This window comes from Bos mutus, chromosome 3 (genome assembly GCF_027580195.1).
Source record: "Bos mutus isolate GX-2022 chromosome 3, NWIPB_WYAK_1.1, whole genome shotgun sequence".
Lineage (NCBI taxonomy): Eukaryota > Metazoa > Chordata > Mammalia > Artiodactyla > Bovidae > Bos > Bos mutus.
The window spans coordinates 104,207,666-104,225,857 of record NC_091619.1 but is presented as its reverse complement, the minus strand read 5'-3'; the positions used below and the strand labels follow the sequence as shown (position 1 = coordinate 104,225,857).

At 52.6% G+C, this 18,192-nt stretch overlaps 1 protein-coding gene across 4 annotated transcripts; it reads right to left on the bottom strand.

Moving 5' to 3' along the window:
- Positions 1-2,016: 2,016 nt before the first annotated feature.
- Positions 2,017-18,076, bottom strand: HEYL (hes related family bHLH transcription factor with YRPW motif like). 4 transcript variants are annotated; one of them, XM_070368349.1, is made up of 6 exons: positions 17,913-18,037; positions 16,159-16,288; positions 10,384-10,446; positions 9,282-9,365; positions 7,956-8,037; positions 2,017-5,395 (listed from the first exon to the last, which is right to left on the bottom strand). In XM_070368349.1, the coding sequence occupies exons 2-6, from the start codon at positions 16,213-16,215 to the stop codon at positions 4,722-4,724; spliced, it is 960 nt and encodes a 319-aa protein (XP_070224450.1). In that variant the 5' UTR covers positions 16,216-16,288; positions 17,913-18,037; the 3' UTR covers positions 2,017-4,721. The 4 variants fall into 4 exon arrangements, with proteins under 4 accessions (XP_070224450.1, XP_070224449.1, XP_070224452.1 ...); XM_070368348.1 differs by lacking the exon at positions 16,159-16,288 and having other exon boundaries at positions 2,019-5,395; positions 10,384-10,450; positions 17,913-18,076; XM_070368351.1 differs by lacking the exon at positions 16,159-16,288 and having other exon boundaries at positions 2,019-5,395; positions 17,913-18,038.
- Between the last annotated feature and the right edge of the window lie 116 nt (positions 18,077-18,192).

Below are 18,192 nucleotides of genomic sequence, written 5' to 3'. Positions count from 1 at the left end.
TTTTCTTTTATTATTTGGCTGCTCTGGGTCTTAGTTGTAGCATGTGGGACCTTTTAGCTGTGGCTTGTGGGATGTAGTTCCCTGACCAGGGATTGAACCCTGGGCTTGCTGCAATGGGAGCGTGGAGTCTTAACTGTTGGACCATTGGGGAAGTCCCTCTGGAATTAAAAAAAAAATTTTTTTTTGATCCGTGGTTGGTTGAATCTGTGGATGTGGAAGCCACAGATACAGAGGGCAACTGTGTAAGTCCCTAAAGTTTTCAACACATAAAGTTTCTTAAGTATCTACTCTGGGCCATGGACTAGGACGGTGCTGGAGAACAGAGATGCCCTTGTGGAAATTAACTTTTTTCTACTTTTCAGAAGGCAGCAGCCTTTTCAGGCTCATAAACTGGAGTCCACACCACCTATTGAGTTGAAATTTACCTTGACCAAGAAAGAAGTCCTGATTCTTCACATTGCCTTATGGGATGCCCAAATCCCACTGCAGGTAAGTTAAACCATCATCTCTAGAGCCTGGACACTGATGTTTCAAAAGCATTGAGGTGTCTCCAGTGAACAGGTGGCACTGAGTCTGAATACTGCTCCTCCCAGGTGTCCACACCACACCAAAGAGAAGTTTCTTAGACAAGGTCTGAGCTTGGCATTCACCTGGCAAAACCTTCCATGGCTTCCACTGCCTATAGGCTGAAGTCCAAACTCGGCATGACATTCACAATTTGGATCCAGCCTCTTTCCATCAATAACACTAATGGCTTGGACCGGGCATTTCATATGTTTCATACATACCCCTTGGCATTGTACCAAGGACTTTCTGTGTGTTATCCATTCACTTGTTGCCTAGCCGTAGTAGACTATGTCTTGCCCAGCTTCTATATTGTAATAAGATGGGGATGTTCCAAGAAAAGCATTTAGCACAGTGGTATGTAGTCTACTGCTCAGTTAACAGTAGCTATGACAGCTATCGTCCCTGTTCTAAAGATGAGAAGGTTCAGGGGTGTTAAGTAACTTGCCTAAGACCACAGTCTGATAAGTGAACAGAAATGGGGCCTGAACCTGAGAAGTCTGGCTTCAGTGCCCAGACGACCTGTCTTTCACTCTGCCACTGAAAACAGTGCTTGTCTCAGGCCATCTTCCAGAGCTGCCCCAAAGGATGTTCCCTTCATGGTTAGAACACCTCCCTTCATCCTCCTCCAGGAAGGCTTCCTTCCTGCACTTCCTTCCCTCACGACCCCTGCTAAGCAGAGGCTGATACCCCTTAGCCTTCTCAACAGACCTCCCTCTCACTCTCATTCCACCCAGCTGCCACTTAGAGGGTGCACCCCCTCAGGGGGACATTGTCCTCATCACCTCTGGCTCTGCCATGCCTTGCCTGGCATGGAGCAGACCTCTGTAAATGTTTGCCTGGATTCACCACAAGCCAAATCCATTGACGAGAACCGGGCCAAGAGTGGAGAACAAGACCTTCTGGCAGAAACGGCCTGCCTGTTCCCAGCTGTCAGAGTGCACTCCAGAGCAAGCACGCTCGTGCTTTTATTTGGCCAGAGTCCCCTCACCATTGGCCAGAACTTCCAGTCCCCTGGCCCTGGCTCTCAATGTGCTCTCCAGCCACCCCCTGAGGTTGACCAGCACGGGGTTCAGCCCAGAGGAGCCCGAATCATCCAATAACACAAGTCTAGAAGATTCCTCACCTCCCCCAGTTCATTTTTTCAACAAATATTGATTGAACCCTGACTTTGAGCCCAGCACCGTGCTTGGCACTGGATACAGGGTGGAGTGCAAACCAGGCATGGTCCCTGGCCTCACGGAGCTTATGCGCCAGTGGGGGAGACAGTTCACCAGCAAGTAAACACACAAATGGATGTGCAATGGTAAATTCCATATGAGAAAAAAAGAATAGAGGACTCTGAGATAGAGTCAAGCCCAGTAGTCAGGGTGGGACTCTCTGAGGAGGTGACATTTCAGCCAAAGCCTGAGGGTATGAAGAGCTTTCAGCCTGCAAAGGGTAGAGGAAGAGCATCCTTGGCAAAGGGAACAGCAGATGCGAAGTCCTAGAAATGAGAATGAGGCTGGAGTAAGGAAGAAATGAAGGAAGGCCAGGGTGGGAGAAGCACAGGCAACAAGCTTGAGATTGGCAAGAAAAAGGCTGAAAGTGAATTTGGGAGCAGAAAAAAAAGAGCTCGGCTTTTATCCTTAGAATAATAGGGAAGTGGAGTAAGGACGTGAAACCAGGGTTGATATGCTATGGTTTGCATGCTTAGAGCTCTCTCTGGCTGTGCTGAGAACTGACTGGCAAAGCAAGAAGGAAGCAGAGTGACCTTTCGGAGGGCAGAGGTCTGGGGAGAGGTGCTGTGGCCAGAACAGGGTCGGGGCTGTGGGCTCAGAGAGAAATGGATGGACTCCAGACACATGCAAGAAGTAGAACTTTGCAGAGGTTTTCAGAAAAGCTAAAAAAAAACTTTATTGAATATGTGTGACAACCCCAACGATGGGGTGGGAGTCAGCGGCACCAGAAAGGTGTGGGAACATAAACAAAGATACACGTGCCCTCAGCCATGGAAACCAATACACAGAGTCACTGTTTCCCCCACAGTCTCTCAGGGAGAATGAACCCGAGAGCAACTAAGACGCTGAAGGTTCTGGGTCATTCCTACCTCATTCAACGGTGTCAACTGATTCTTTTGAAACAGGGTATTTGAAACGTGAAAAACGTTTCCCACTATCCTGCCATGAGATGTTGGATTCTTGGGCTAGGAGGTGGTCAAACTGCAGGACTGGAGCACTGACCTGATGTCCGGGGAGCAGTGGCTGGGGAGGAGGAGGGTGCCAGGGAAGAGAGGAGGTGGGGGAGGGGCCTGCCCCTTGTAAGAAAGGTGAAGTTGGTCTTTGCCTTCCACCACCAACCTCTGTGGCCCCTCCCAACTCCAGGGAACCTGCTGGCAGCCCCCCTCCGTCTCTGTGTCCCTCAGCAGCAATCCCGGCCAGGGACCTGTTCCCTGAAATGACGTCTCTCTCTCTCCACACAGAAAGAGGTGGAAGACAGCAGAATCTGATCCAACCACCTCACACTGAGGCGTAAAAGAATGCCTTTAGTTCTTTATCCCTCCTTGAGGAATTCGCCTTCTCAAAAGAGCTTTCTGGGTCATTTAAATGATCTCTGCTCTCCTACCCACTTGTCTGAAAGGGCCCTTTCTCCCCAGGGCTTTTGCAAACTCTACTTTTTAAGCCCATGCAGTCTCCTCAAACTCAGCCTCTGGGGATGGTAGTTCCATCACAGGGTAGGGGCAGGAGACTCCCCCAGGGGTGATAGAAGCATTTGATAACCGCACAGTCAGCACCAATGACTTGCCAGCGGGAGGGCCCCAAGGCCTTGGGGCAGCCAGGCGTTAACCAGCCCAGGGTCCTGGGCAAAAGCCACGTGGTGGGGGCACCCGGAGGCAGTCGGGGAAAGCAGATACTTGTCAATAGGCACAGAAGCGCTTCTTCATTTTAACAGCCATCTGGCAGCGCTGGGCGGGCGGTGTGTCAGCTCTGGCCCTCCCCATCTTGTTCAGTTTCTGTCCCACTGGGGGCATCTCTGGGCCGTTTGTCCCCTTAGAGGGAAAGTGGCGGGCGGGAACTGGGGAACCCAAGGGCCTTTGGGCAAAGCCGGCCAGCACATGGAATCCCAGGTGAAGAGGATCCCAGGCCCTCGACCCACTGCGTGACCTTGAAGGGCCGAGCCGCCTCTGACTGTCCTTCTTCTCGCCCCTCCTCACAGCTATTTTTGTCCAGCCTGACAGCCCTTGGCGATCCCAGCCGTCTGGGCTCCGTGAGCCGGATGCAAACCAGGCAGCACAAACGTCTGGTGCTGATTCCCAAGAGGATTCCTCTCTGGACGCCGTCACGTGGGAACGCGGCTTCTGTGCTGTGTATCCGACGGGGCCACAGGCCCGGAGGAGGTGACCATCCGGGAGGCAGGGAGCCGGGTTCTCTGCTGCACAAGCCTGGCTCCTGTCTGGGGACACTGTCTGAGGCCTGGGGGTGAGGACACCCAGTCACGGAGCCCAGAGACCTCCCAGCTGTGTGCAGAGAGCTGTGGTCACCTGAAGGGTGGGTGTCGGCAGCTGGGAAGAGCGTAGGCGCCGGCCCTGCTGGGCTCCCAGTCCCTAGTCTTGGCTGTGGTGGACAGCAGGTCTGTTCTGGGGTTCACTGGGATGGGGAGCAGATAGGTGGGCTGGGGCAGACAGGGTTCCCAGGAGACCTCTTAGTGGCCCCGTGCGGTTTCTATCTCAGGAAGTGAAACAGACACTATGTTCCAGCCCAGGGGCCTGGGAAGGCTGCAGCCAGGCAGCCACTGCGCCTGGCTGGGGTCTGATCTCTGGGGAAGCAGCACGCCTTAGGTCATTGGGCCTTTTAAAGCGTTGTTCCCATACCTGAGATTAACGCCTACTGCCCCTTGTGTTCTCAGGCAGAAAGGGGGTCCGGGCACAGTTCTTGGGGGACTCTCCTGGGACTCCTCTGTCCAGGGAGGACATGAGACCCAGACTCTGAGATCAGAACAGCTCCAGGAGAAGCTGGGACAAGCAGTGAGGAGGGGAGATGGGCCAAAGGAGGAGGGTTCCTTGGATGGGTGAAGATACCTTCATACATAACCAGTCCAGGAAGCAGAGCAGAAAAGGCAACGCCGTTTTTAGAACTCCTAGAAAAAGAACTCTCCTCCTTCCTGGGGGCAAAGCCAGCTCAGAAAGCCCCAACTTCAGTGATCTCGGAGACCCAGGAGCGGCAAAGCATAGCTCCTGCTGGCCTCCCAGCTAGCCCCGGGGAAGAGGGCCTGGGGGCAGGAACAGCCATATAAGCAGGAGACCCCACCATGCCAGGGGAGACAGGGGAAGGAGACCTAAGGAGGGGTGCCATGTGGCTGCCCCTGGTGGCCCTGCCACTGGGGGCCGCAGGCAGGGGGGCAGCTGGCCTTTCCAGGGGGCGTGCCCTCCGGGTAGAAGATGCCCCTCGACTGGGCAGCAAATTCCTCCGGGCTGGCAGGATGGTGCCAGCAGCTCTGCGCAAGGGGGCTGCTCGGAGGGCCGGGATGGGGTAAGCCAGAGAGGAGGCATTGGGAAGCATGGGACCAGGCACTCTTCCTAGGATGGCGAGCTGGTTGCTCGGGGCAGAGAGCCCTGGACAGCTGTGGAAGAAGGACCAGGGCCAGGCAGGGAAGGCCAAGGGGCCGGGAGGTATGGGTGAAGGCTCCATCTCGGCTGCATAGCTGTTGAGGTGGGAGAGAAGGCGGATCCGCACGGGGTCTGCACGGCTGCTGGGTCCTTCCAGGACCCCCAGGTACCTGATGACCTCAGTGAGGCACTCCCGAAAACCGATGCTCCGGAAGTCGACCGCCAGGGCTCGAGCATCAAAGAATCCTGAAAAGTGAGGCACGATGAGGGCATGCCGGGCAGGGGACAAGCACAGAGCCTGAGATCAGACTGTCCTGAGTTCTGAACCTGCTTTCCTCACTCACCCCCTTTGTAACCTTGGGCATGTCACCTCACCTTTCTGAGATCCAGTCTCCCCATCTGTAAAGTGGGAGTGGTAAAGAACCTGCCTGCCAATGCAGGGGACACAGGTTTGATCCCTGGGTCAGGAAGATCCCCTGGAGGAGGAAATGGCAACCCATCCCAGTATCTTGCCTGAAAAATTCCATGGACAGATGTGCCTGGTGGAGTACAATCCATGGGCTTGTAAGAGTTGGATACAAATGAGCACACGCACACACACCTGGGGTTGAGGAGGTGAGGTCTGAGGACCAAATAAATTCACTAACCACAGAGCATTATAAAATATATTGTTTTCATCATAACTCATGATTAACCCAAAGAAGAAACTCTGTGGCCAAGATAACTTCATTTAAGCAGACGCTTGCCAGGTGTACACGGAGGTGTGGAACAGCTCTGAGGATGGGGTGGATGCTGGGCAGTGGTGTAAGAGCCATCAGAGCTGGGAGAGTCCTTGGAGAGGGGAGCGGAGAGTAGCAATAGAGCGTGAGGTCTTCGGAGGCCAGCTGATTGACCATGGACTTAACCAGCACTCTGACTACAGACAAGATTCTTAATCTTTCCATGTCTCAATTTCCCGAGCTGTGAAACGGGCATGTAACAGTACTTGCTACACACAGAAGGGAGGACAAAATGAAATGGTGCACAGAAATACCTAACAAATGAAAAGTGAACTATCATTTATATGACTGCTTGGGCCCCCATAGGTATTCGAGTTTGTTTCCCAGCACAAAGTGCAGTCTAGGAAGCAGGATCCCACCCTGGACCTCAGCTGCTGCCCTCAAGCCAGAGACCCTGTTTTGGGGACCTGTTAATTTGGGGTGACCAGGGGGACTGCCAACAAGAGTATTCACATTCTCACTGCCTCTCCACTCCTGCCCCTCTCTCAGTCACCTTCTGGGCAAGGATGGAACAGCCCCATTGAGGACTGGCCTCATGATCATGGCAACAAATATCAGTCCCCTGGTTCATGGTTGAGGCCCCCACAGAGGGACAGCTTGGCAGGAGACTATGTTTGGAGCCAGGCCTCCCTGGAGGCAAGACCTGGCCCTGGTGTCTACTTAGTTGTGCAACTTTGAGCAAAGTAAATCACCTCTCTCTGTAGACTGTTCTTTTTTCACTGACATTTGCTGGGTTCTTCCTAAGTACTTAATTTGCACTAGCTAATTTGAACCTCATAAAAACCTATCATTAGTCCCATTTCAGAGATGAGGAAACTGAGGAATAAAGGGCTTAAATCAATCATCTAAGGTCCTAAAACTAGTAAGCAATAAAGTCAGGGTTCAGATCCAAAGCCAGTGCTCTCAGCCACAATTCTCTGTCTTTCCATCAGCCCTTAGCCAGAATACAGTGAGGACACCACCACCCACCCTCGAGATTCTTATGAGAATCAAATGAGATAACATTAGAGAAAGCATTTTGGAAACTATAAAATGATGCCAAAATATTAGTCACTATTTTTCTTTAAATTGGATAAATATAAATGTAGCTTGAACTGTCTCCTCCCTTGGTTGATTAGAGACAGTTTCCACTGTCAGCCATGCATTCCTTTAGTGGAAGTTTTCCAAGTCACTACTTGCAGCAGGGTCACCAGGCATGTTTGCTAAACTGGCAGATTCCTACACTCCAATCCAGACCTGCTGCCTTGGGATGGCTGGGCTGTGACCCACGACTCTGCCTGCGCCTACATGACACCGCTGCACACCAAGGCTTGAGAGGCACCAGGCTGGCTCACTTAAAATGCAACTGTCTCCTTGATGGGTAGCAAGTTAAGGTTTCAGGGCTTAAGTCTTCACAGCCAAGGTCTGTGGAGCTTTCACAGTTTCCCAACGGTGAAATTACGAAAACACACAGAGCAGCTTCAAAATTTCCATTTGCCCAGAAGTCTTTTAAAAACCGCAGTTCCGTGACTTTTTTGTAGTGGACTAGCTCAAAATCACAGAATGAATTACATTTGCATCTTACTACCATCCCACAACTGATCTTTAACTGTGAGTGTGGCAAGTTCCCCCCAACACCACCAAGATCACAAGAGTCCAGAAGCCTAGATCAGTGGGTTGGCACACCAATGAACCGCCATGGCTAAAAATCTCCCACTGGGATTGCACTGAGAATGCGCTCATTCAGGCCGATGCTTAACAAGGCCCTGGAGGAAGGGAGGGACCAGTAGTCTGTTATAGAAGAGTTCCTCCAAGGTTCAAGGTTGGCAGGAGTGGAGCTGAAGAAAGGCCAGGACACAGGGAGACAATGAAAGCAGAGAGGGTGATGCCAAAGGAAGAAGAGAGACAAGCTTTGCTTCAGCCCCTCTGTGAACAGTGAGCTCCACGAGGGCAGGGACCGTGTCTGCTTTGCTCACCACTGTATCCCCAGGGCCCAGCCCCCAAATACTGGCTGTAGGAATGACTCCGGGAGAGTTTAGGATCAGTACCTGTGCCTCCAGTGGCGTGGAGCATTTTCAAGTGATCTACCGTCATCTGCAGGACCTCAGCTTTCTCCAGCTTGGAGGAGCCCTGTGTGTACAGAAGACAGAAGAGCGATGGTCTTTAGCTGACCTCTGTCACTCACCTCCCCTGCACAGAGTAATCAACACTCATTGCCTCAATTTTCCCCTCTTCCTCCAGTTCCACCAGTGCCTGAACCTGGGCTTCTCTTTTGGCCAAGCTTTCCAAAGCTAATAGATTCTCTTCGGTTCTCATTTTAGCCTGCTCTACCATCAGTTCCTAAACGCCCTCCTCCCCTGTCTTCTTGCTCTAACTGACCCTTAAAACAGTGGTGTTCCCAGTGGGTGATGGCCCACTTTTCTTGCTCTGTGCAATCTCCTCAGAGGGTCCCCTCTACCTCCGTGGCTTCCAGCACCATCACCAGAATGTCACTCCTGCATACCCACCTGCCTCCTAGATCAGCTTTTCCAGAAATCCAACTTCATACTCACTACACACACACCCAAGATCTGGCTCATAGTCTTACCCCAAAGCACCTGCTCGTCCTTCATTCTCTCTTGGGAAATGTTTCTGGAGACTCCAGCATCACCTGGTCTCCCAGGTGAAACCTAAGGGCTGGACTCTCCATTCGAGTCCCTTGAAGGTAGGTACTGAGTCTAGTTCATGGCTGGGCTTGTGAAGGTTTTAGTAAAGGTCAGTGGAACGACTCACTTGTTCTCTCCAGCAAAAGGAAGTCACAGGACCTATGATGGTGCCGTAGTGCACACAGTGAGAGTCTTTGAGGCTGTCTGATTGATTCAACTGTCTGACTCCCGACTGGAGTCCCTCCACCCCAGCATGTTCAATGACAGAGCCTTACTCCCCAAGCAGCCTGTTCTACTTTCACATAGCTCTGGAAATGTCAGTAGTGCCGAGGGACAGGGCACTTTAGGATCACACAGTCTGTTCCAGTTCCACTCTGCTATTTACTAGCTGTGTGATCTGGAGTACGGAGTAAGTTACCTCACCTCTCTGTGTTTCAGTTTCCTCACCTGTGCAATGGGCATCATAGTCCCAATCCTTCGGCATCATTTGAGGATTGAATTCAACCCGATGATGGACATAAAGCCACAGCCCCTAAGACACCCCAAAAGCCACAGCCCCTAAGACACCTTGGTCAATTTGAATTTCCATCACCCTTATTCCTGGCCATCGACAGGCACTTCATGGCACTTCAGGCAGCTGCCACCAATCAATAAGAGATGCCGTGAGAAGTGAATCCTATCTGCAACCCACGCTGTATTTCCTCGAGCACATTCAGCAGTGTCACATACCTGCTTCTCAAAGGCAGTGGGGACCAAGCGCCGCAGTTCAGAAAGGCTGCTGTTGATGCGGTCCCGGCGCCGTTTCTCTATGATCTAAAAAGCAATGAGGAAAGAAACAAAAACCAAGTAGGCACTTCATCACAGTTTCCAACATGTTTTGATGGGCACTGACTCATATCTTCCTTCACAATATTCCTGTGAGGGCAATAAATCCATTTTTACATTATGGAGGAAGAAAATAAGGCTCAGAGAGGGGCAGCAATTTGCTTAAGGTCACACAGCAAGGAAGTTCAAGGCTGGGAATAGAACTCAGATCTCTTGTCTTGATCTGAGGAGTGGTATTCAACACATTTAACCATTGATACAACAGGGCACCAATCAATTAGAATACAAACACCAGCCACAGCCCCAGAGCAGACCCTGGAGACCTCTGCTGGGCCAGGGAGACCCCCTTCAGTTGCTGGGTCATGAAGTCAAGGAGTCCTAGACATGGCTCTCTGCAGCTGGGAAGGCCTTTCATTCCCAAGAGCTCATTCTCAGCTCATGACACTGGTAGCGGAATGCTTATCTCAGGATGGAAATTATGACGCCCATTTTACTGACAAAGAGAATGAGGCTGGATGGAGGAGGTTTTTTGTTTAGTGAGTGGTGGGGCTGGTCTCTGCCAGATTCTGGGTCTCTGGACTTCCAGGACAGAAGCATGGCTACATCCTTCTTCTGTCCCTCTAACTCACCCCTCAGCACACTGGGAGGGAGTGAAAGTTCCTGGCTCAGAGAGAAGTGGGGAAGACTGGGGTAATTAATAATGGCTAGCTGCGTGTCACCTTTTGTTCTGAGCACATTACATTAATTCACTTCAAAACAGCCCTTTGAGGAAGGTGCCATCCTGATTTCAGTTACACAGATGAGACAATGAGGCACAGAGAGCTTAAGTGCCTGCTCAAGGTCACTCAGCTTGCTACCGGCAGAACTGGGACTTGAACCCAGGCAGCATCACTTCCCCGCTCCCCCCACCCCCTGGGGGGTGTTTCTGACCAGGGTTTTCTGGGCCAGGCCCCTGGGAACTCAGGGCAAACCTCTGTTCCGCAAATCTGCTGAGAAAGACACTCACCCCTCTGCGTTTCTTTCTGGCTTGCATTTGTGAAGGGCTGGGGGTGGACAGCGGCCGGGCCATCTGGCTGGAGAGGAAGAGAAAGGCTGATTTTTTAGAGGACCATCTCCCTGGCCTGGGCTGACCTCAGAGCCGGCTGTAGGCGGGCACAGCCCCCTCCCAGGCCCGGGGATAGGAGGCACAGGGCAGGCGTGGGTGGGGACGCTTTCTCTCCCCTTCTCCCCGGGGGCTCTTTTCTCCTTGGGCCAAGTCCTCCCCTGCACCGAGTTTCCTGCCCCAGTGTGGCCGGCGGCTGGGGCCATGGGATGGGGGGGCTTGACTCTCGCCCGGACCTGACCCACTGGGCCTCGGCCCCTGCCCCTCGCCCTCGGGAGAACCGCACCCGGCCAACCGGCTCCTGCAACCCGATCCCCCGGGCGGGGCGGGCGAGGGCACGGGCGGCGGCGGCGGCAAGGCCGGGCCGGCGGGTTGGGTTTCAGAGGGAGCCGCTGGGAACGAGCGTGGAAAGAACAGATGCCGCCGCTTCCCACGGGCCGGGCGCGCCGGCCGCCCGCCGCCCGCCCTCCGCCCGCCTGCAGCTGCCGCCTCCTCCCACGCTGCGCGGCCAGGCCGAGGGGGAGGCAGCATCTGGGTCACAGGCCCCTCTCGGACTCTGGGGACGCGGCCCCGGCCTGCCCAGAAAGCCCTAGCCTCGCATCGCTTCGGGCCTCCGGTCCGCCGCGCTTGGCTGAAGGATGGATGTTGGCTCACACCCCAGGAGTTCCCATCACGTGGAGGAGGCTCAGCCCTCTGGGGCTTTCTGTGCCCGTCTGATATTCTCAGCCCAACTGCTTGCCGTCTTAAGGGTCTCCTGCTTCAGAGGCTCTCCTGGAGTGAAGGGGATTTGCTGGGCTGCACTTAGGATCATTCGTTTGGCCAACATGCCAGGGGCCCCACTCAGACCTAGGACTGGACTGGATGCCCTCGGCCAGGCCCCAGACCCCCAGAGCCCAGCTCCCATTGAAGATATCACAGCCACAAATCACTGCAGACAAGGGGACTCCTGCTTTTTCAGACACACATCTGAACAGGAACCCAAGAGCTCCTCTCCACCTAAAACCTCCCCGCACACCCCCACCGCCGCCCGGGTTCTCATCTCAGCAAAGGCACCCATCTCCCATTTCTGCAAGGTGAGCACTCGACCACCATCTTTGATTCCTTCTCTGTCCTCACCTATCCCATCAAAACCTGCCCACTCATGTCTAAAATATATTTTACATCTGTCCCCCATATCTCCATTGCCAATCTTAGGACCAAGCCTCTATCACCTTTCTAGTCTGCAGGAGTCTATTGTATCCCACTACCCCCTACAAGCAGGCAGAGAGATCATCTAAATGCAAATGCTGGGACCTCCTTGGTGGTCCAGTGGTTAAGACTTTGCTTTCTTATGTAGGGGGTGCAGGTTTGATCCCTGGTCGGGGAAGCTAAGATCCCACATGACTCGTGGCCAAAAAACCAAAATATAAAACAGAAGGAATGACATATACATTACCATAGGTGAAATAGATACCTAATGGGAAGTTGGTGTATACCAGGGAACTCAACCTGTGACAACCTAGAGGGTAGGATGGGGTAGGGGTGGGGTGGGGTTAGGTTCAAGAGGGAGGGGAAATATGTATACTTAACAGCTGATTAGCGCTGTTTTATGGCAGAAGCCAACACAAAATTGTAAAGCATCTATCTTCCAAATAAATTAACAACAAAAAATCCCAGAAACAATACTGTAACAAATTCAATAAAGAAGTTAAAAAAAAAAAGTCTTTAGTATTTCCCTGGTGATCCAGTGGTTAAGAATCCACCTGCCAATGCACAGGACGCGGGTTCGATCCCTGCTCGGAGAAGATTCCCGGTACCACGACTACGGAGCCCCAGCACTGCAGCCCACGCTCTGTAACCACAGAGGTTACCGTGGTTGTGTTGTGCTCAGTCGTGTCCGACTCTTTGCGACCCTACGGACTATAGTCCACCAGGCTCCTCTGTCCCTGGAATTTTCCAGGCAAGAACACTGGAATGGATTGCTGTTTCCTGTTCCAGGGGATCTTCCCGACACAGGGATAGAACCCACATCTCTTGCAGCTCCTGCACTGGCAGGTAGATTCTTTACCATGGTGCCACCTGGGAAGACAGTAACAAGAGAAGCCACCACAATAAGAAACCCGAGTCCTGCAACCAGAGAGTGGCCCCCACTCACTGCAACTAGAGAGCCCATGTGCAGCTTCGAAGGCAGAGCGCAGACAAAAATAAATAATTTTTTTTAATCTTAAAAAAAAAAATCAGATCATGTCTCTCTCTTAAACTCCTCACGACTTCCCAAAGATCAAGGCCATCATCTTTCAGGTAGCCCCGCTGGCCCGTCACCTCCTAGACGCAACTCTTTTCGGCTCTGTGTGCTCAGCTTGTGAATGCACTAATCCCTTCTTGTGGTGTCACATACTGTTCCCCTGGTCCACCCCCTCTCCTCACACCAACTCCAGCCCCTGTGCCTAGTAACTTCTACCACCTTTCAGATCTCAACTCAAATGCCGACTTCCTGGGGCAGTCTTCTCTGACATCACCCCTCCCATCCGATACTTGATTGTCTATCTCTCCATGAAGTCCATAAGTTCCATGAAGCCATGAACCATGTCTGTCTCATGCACAGTTGTACCCGGTACTCAGCAAAGCCTAGAACATGACAGAGCTCATAGTTGAGCTCCGTCTCCTGCCCTTGCCTTTGGCATCACTGAAGGACAGAGAGGTGACACCATAAAATCGACGTCTTAGGCCTTCATGAAACAGCATATGTGGCTCACCCGGAGAGTTCTAGCCCACTTGACAACGCTCTTGGCATTAGAGGCTGGATCATTTTCATCACTGCTCAAAGAGAGAAGGTTGCAAGGGAGACCAGATCAACATTTGCCAAACCTACTGCTATGGCCCTGGCTTTGTCCAGCTACATCTGGAAAAGGCTATTTCCATCCAAACATCTGGACAAGAATGTAAGGCGGGTGAAAACTCCTGGGAGGGATGGCTCAGCAAGCTAGGCCCAGGGCTCAAGGGGCCAGATCCTGAGATCTGTAGGGCGGCTTGTTTACAAAGCTTCACTCCGGACAAGCCACAAGAGCCAAGGTCTACTAAGAAACAGGGCCTTTGTCCCTCCAGGGTAGGTAAGGTGTCTCCAGGGGTATTGGGTTAGCACTGTGCGCGTCACTGCCTCTCAGCCTGATCCCTCCTCAGGGACCATCTGCTGGAGGCTGACACCCCCCTTTCAGGGGAGCTCAGCCATCCCTTTCCCCACCCTCCTGATTCTCTGCAGTGTCATCCCTCTCCCTCCACTCTTGTATCCCACAGGCATGCCTCACATCACAGCTTTCCAGGCATCACTACAGGTATTAATACTTCTCTGAGGGACAGCCCCATTTCACCCAGGCATCACCACAGGTATTAATACTTCACTCCTTTGAGGGAGAGCCCCATTTCACCCGGGCATCACCACAGGTATTAATACTTCACTCCTTTGAGGCAGAGCCCCATTTCACCCGGGCATCACCCCAGGTATTAATACTTCACTCCTTTGAGGGACAGCCCCATTTCACCCGGGCATCACCCCAGGTATTAATACTTCACTCCTTTGAGGGAGAGCCCCATTTCACCTGGGCATCACCACAGGTATTAATACTTCACTCCTTTGAGGGAGAGCCCCATTTCACCTGGGCATCACCACAGGTATTAATACTTCACTCCTTTGAGGGAGAGCCCCATCTCACGGATGAGGATGCTGAGCACGGGGAGCTACAGCAGCTTGCCCAGCCTATGCAGCTGCTGAGAAGCAAAGCCCACGTGGGAATCCATGTCTTCTGGCTCCAAATTCAGCATTGTTTTCCCTCCTAATTCCTACTTCCTGTCTGTCTGAATAGCCCTCCAGTCCCCTTAGCCGTACAGCTCCCAAGAGCCCAGCCAGAGCGAGCTCTTTTCCAGGCTGTGATCTGGCCCTGACACCGGGAGAGGGTGTGAGAGCTTCTTGACTGAGAGCCTGAAAATAAAGCAGATTTTCAGGGACTCAGAGAAAATACATTGAGTCCCAAGATCGGTTCCATGGGCATCAAGGGATCCCTAGCCAGAATTCTGGGGTGGTCTCTTGAGGGAGAGGCAGCGTTCCAGGTGGTCTGGCCACCAGTCATGACCACTGTCAGCGGTCAGCCTCAGTTCCTTTTAGAGAAATACCCTGAGGAGCCTTTGCAGGTGACCCCATTCATTTTCCATCAACCAGAGGCAGACTCACAATGTCTCCAGTGAAAGGCTCTCACAGAGCATTCAGCCCATTTGTAAAATGTGGAAACTCAGAGAGGGGAAGGGATCTGCTCCAGGTCACACAGCAAATTAAACGAAATTCCAGAGCTGAAGCCAAGTCTACTGGTTTTTCATCCACTGCTCCCCATGTAGTCATCATCCCACCGTGTATACTTCATAGCCAGTACTTTCTGTTCTAGACAGCACTTCCACATTTGCTTGTTTCATTTATCATACAATAACTCTGTGCGTTAAGTATTGGGGCCATTTCACCGTAAGGAAAAATAATCATTTGATAGCTGAAGGGACAGAGACACAAAGTCCAGTCTACAGACATCCAGGCTTTTCATTAGACCATGCTGCCTCATGAACATGGCACCTTCCAACTAAACAGTGACCCCTTAGAGAGCAGTTTTTAAAAAGTTAATTAGGCTGCATTGGCTCTTCATTGACTCACAGGGCATCTTTCCCTGAGGTGCAAGGACTCTCTCGTTGTGGCCCATGGGCTTAGTGGCTCCACAGCATGTGGGATCTTAGGTCCCTGCCCGTGGATGGAACTCGTGTCTCGTGCATTGCAAAGGGGATTCTTAACCACTGAACCATTAGGGAAATCCCTAGAGAGCAGCTTTATTTGGATATGCCTTAAGTCCATTACCCTATCAAAGCCTCATCCTGTGAGGTAAGGTATTAGCATCCCCATATTGTAAAGGAAGAAAACTGGGATTCAGAAAGGGGTAGTCACTTGCCTAAGTTAATGGTGGTGAGAGTCACACACAAGTCTGTCTGACTTCAAAGGCCACCATGTGCCTCAAATCATGTAGAAGCAGCCCACAGACCCTGAACCAGTGCCTGACATGTGGCATGGTGCTCATTAAATTTTTGCAGAGGGGAAGGGGAAAGGTATATTCCCAGTTTGGACCCACATGTGTCAGGGGGCTGGGTTCAGATAGGAGCTCTGAGGGTGATTCTCACATGTGGGGCAGGACACGGCCACCAGGCAGATGCCCACAGTGACAACAGAACACGCCCTGCTCTTTACTCTGAGTGGGGAGGGCTTTGAGCCCTGCCTCTGACCCTGGGGAGAGGCTGGCTGCTTCAGTCCCCTGGCCCTCGCCACTGTTTATCTGGCTTTCTTTGTCCATGAAGCTCTTCTTCTCAGAGAGTTCCCTGAGGGCAGAGGCTGAGCAGGATACATCTGGGCACCCCCCTCCCACCCACACCCAGCCCAGGGTCTGGGCCACAGCAGGCATCGTTCAGCGCTCCCTGAATTAAAGCATTGATGTCTGCCTGGGGGAGGGCCTTTTGGTGAGTGCTACAAAGAGGGGTCTATAAGTCCGCCTCTGCCAGATGTCCAACTGCTTTCTCTCCTCTGAGGGGGTCTGCTCGCCAGAGAATCTAGACAGTCTCAAAAAATGGGCTCTGGTTGAAAGGACAAAATGTTGTATAGGAAAAAAAACAACTACGTACCGATCCTTTATGCCATAGTCCAAATGCCACTGCCTTCAGGAAGTCCTCCTGGCACATTTGGTTGTGCGTGACCTCTCCCTGTTCAGGTGCCCTCACAGCTCACAGTCTGTCTCTCCTTCCATCTTCCATCCTGCCCATGGACTTTGTGTGACCTGGCAGGTCACTGACCAGGCTGCAAATTCTTGGGAGGACAGAAGCCGGCTCCCATTGGCCTAGCTCTCTGACACCAATTTCACGCCTCTGATTCATGAAGACCCAATGACACTGAGCTTGAGACACCTCCCCCAACCCCCCCATCCCACCCCCCCACCACATGGCGTTGGTCCCTTCCTCTGCTCCCAGCAGGCACAGACTCAGAGAACTGATTCTTTAAATAGCAGTTTCTGCTAAACAATTTTTAAAGGCTAGTAAGTTGCATAGGGAATTGTATTATATACTCCCAAACCTCATGGACAGGAAATTACCTCCTATTATAAGCTAGAAATAATTGGAAGGTGGTGGCCCTTTACTGGACTTGTGATTGAAAAGGATCCCTGGTCTCAGAAAACTGAAGCTCACTGAAATTATGACATACTCTCAGAAACATCCCTAAGAATGAACGGAATTCCCTTTGCAAATCTAGTCTAGAGATTCAGGTTTAGATGAGCCAGGAGGCCTCCCTTTTCTACTCCCTGTTCTCCTTTATTTCCTGATGAGGAAACAGGCTCACAAACAGAAAGCAATGGCCCAAGGTCAAACGGTGAGTTGATGGCAGATTTGAGGCTAGGACCCAGGCCTGCAGGCTCACAGTCAGTCCCCACTGCTCTTTCAAGTCCTGGGTATCACATATGGAGTGCCTGATACTAATTAAGCATTTGCTATGTACTAGGCTCTGTGTGAAGCTTTTGATATAGGTTATCTCATTTGATTTTCCTAATAATCCTATGAGGTCAGATCTATTATTTATACCCATTTTACGGATGAAGAAACCGAAACTTAGCTTGTTCACAAAACTTGGACGTAGCAGAGCTTTTACAAGTCTAGTTTGTTCTACAGGTTTGACACCAGGTCTGAAAATGTACCAAGAGTTGAAAGACATTGGCAACAGGCTCTTGTGGTAGAAAGGGCACTGGAATTGACTGGAGTCGAGGCCCTTGCATTGACCATGGGCAAGTCAGCGATTATTTTTTTCAATATTCAAACCTTAATTCCAAAGTCCAGTTTGCTTAAGGGGTATTTTCTTCCCCTGAAAATTTTTCTGTGTGTAGTATATGAAAACCCACTCCAGTGTTCTTGCCTGGAGAATCCCAGGGACGGGGGAGCCTGGTGGGCTGCCGTCAATGGGGTCGCACAGAGTCGGACACGACTGAAGCGACTTAGCAGCAGCAGCAGCAGTATATGAAAAGTGCACCCAAGCTAGAGTAGAATTAAGAAGGTGTGGTTACTCTTCATAGCCACTGCATTCTGAACCGGGGGTGTGATACCAACAGCCCGGGAGGGTTCCTAAGATCTTCAGGGAAAGTCCTTGCCAGTAGCCTCGCCCGGGCACTTAGAAAGACATCGCCAACCGGACCTCAGACCCCGAGCTGAACTCTCCCTCCATGAAGCATCCCCAGCCCTAAACGGCGGAGACGCGCGGGATCCTGGATATTCGTGTGCGTAACAGTGGCGCCACACCTGCGTCGCCCCAGGATTCGCCCAGCGCTCGCCAGCCCGGCGGACGGCCTCGCAGCCGGCTCGCCTCCGCGCGCCCCGCAAACCCCAGCCCGCCTTACCTCAGCTCGCCTTCGCGGCCCACGTCGATGGGTCCGTCGGACTCGCTGTCGGAGCCGCTCGGCTCCCGGGGCCGCTTCATCATGAACGCGGGCTGCACGGGTCTCCGCCGGGCGGCGCGGGCGGCGAGCCGGGAAGTCGGGCCCCGCCCCGGCCCCGCCCCGGGGGCGCCGCCGCCGCCCTTTCCCAGGGCCCTTTCCTGCGCCGCAGCCCCGGGCGCCCCCTCGCCCCCGCCGTGACGCGCTGGCCGAGCCGTGGGAAGGCCCCGGGCGGTTGCCGCCC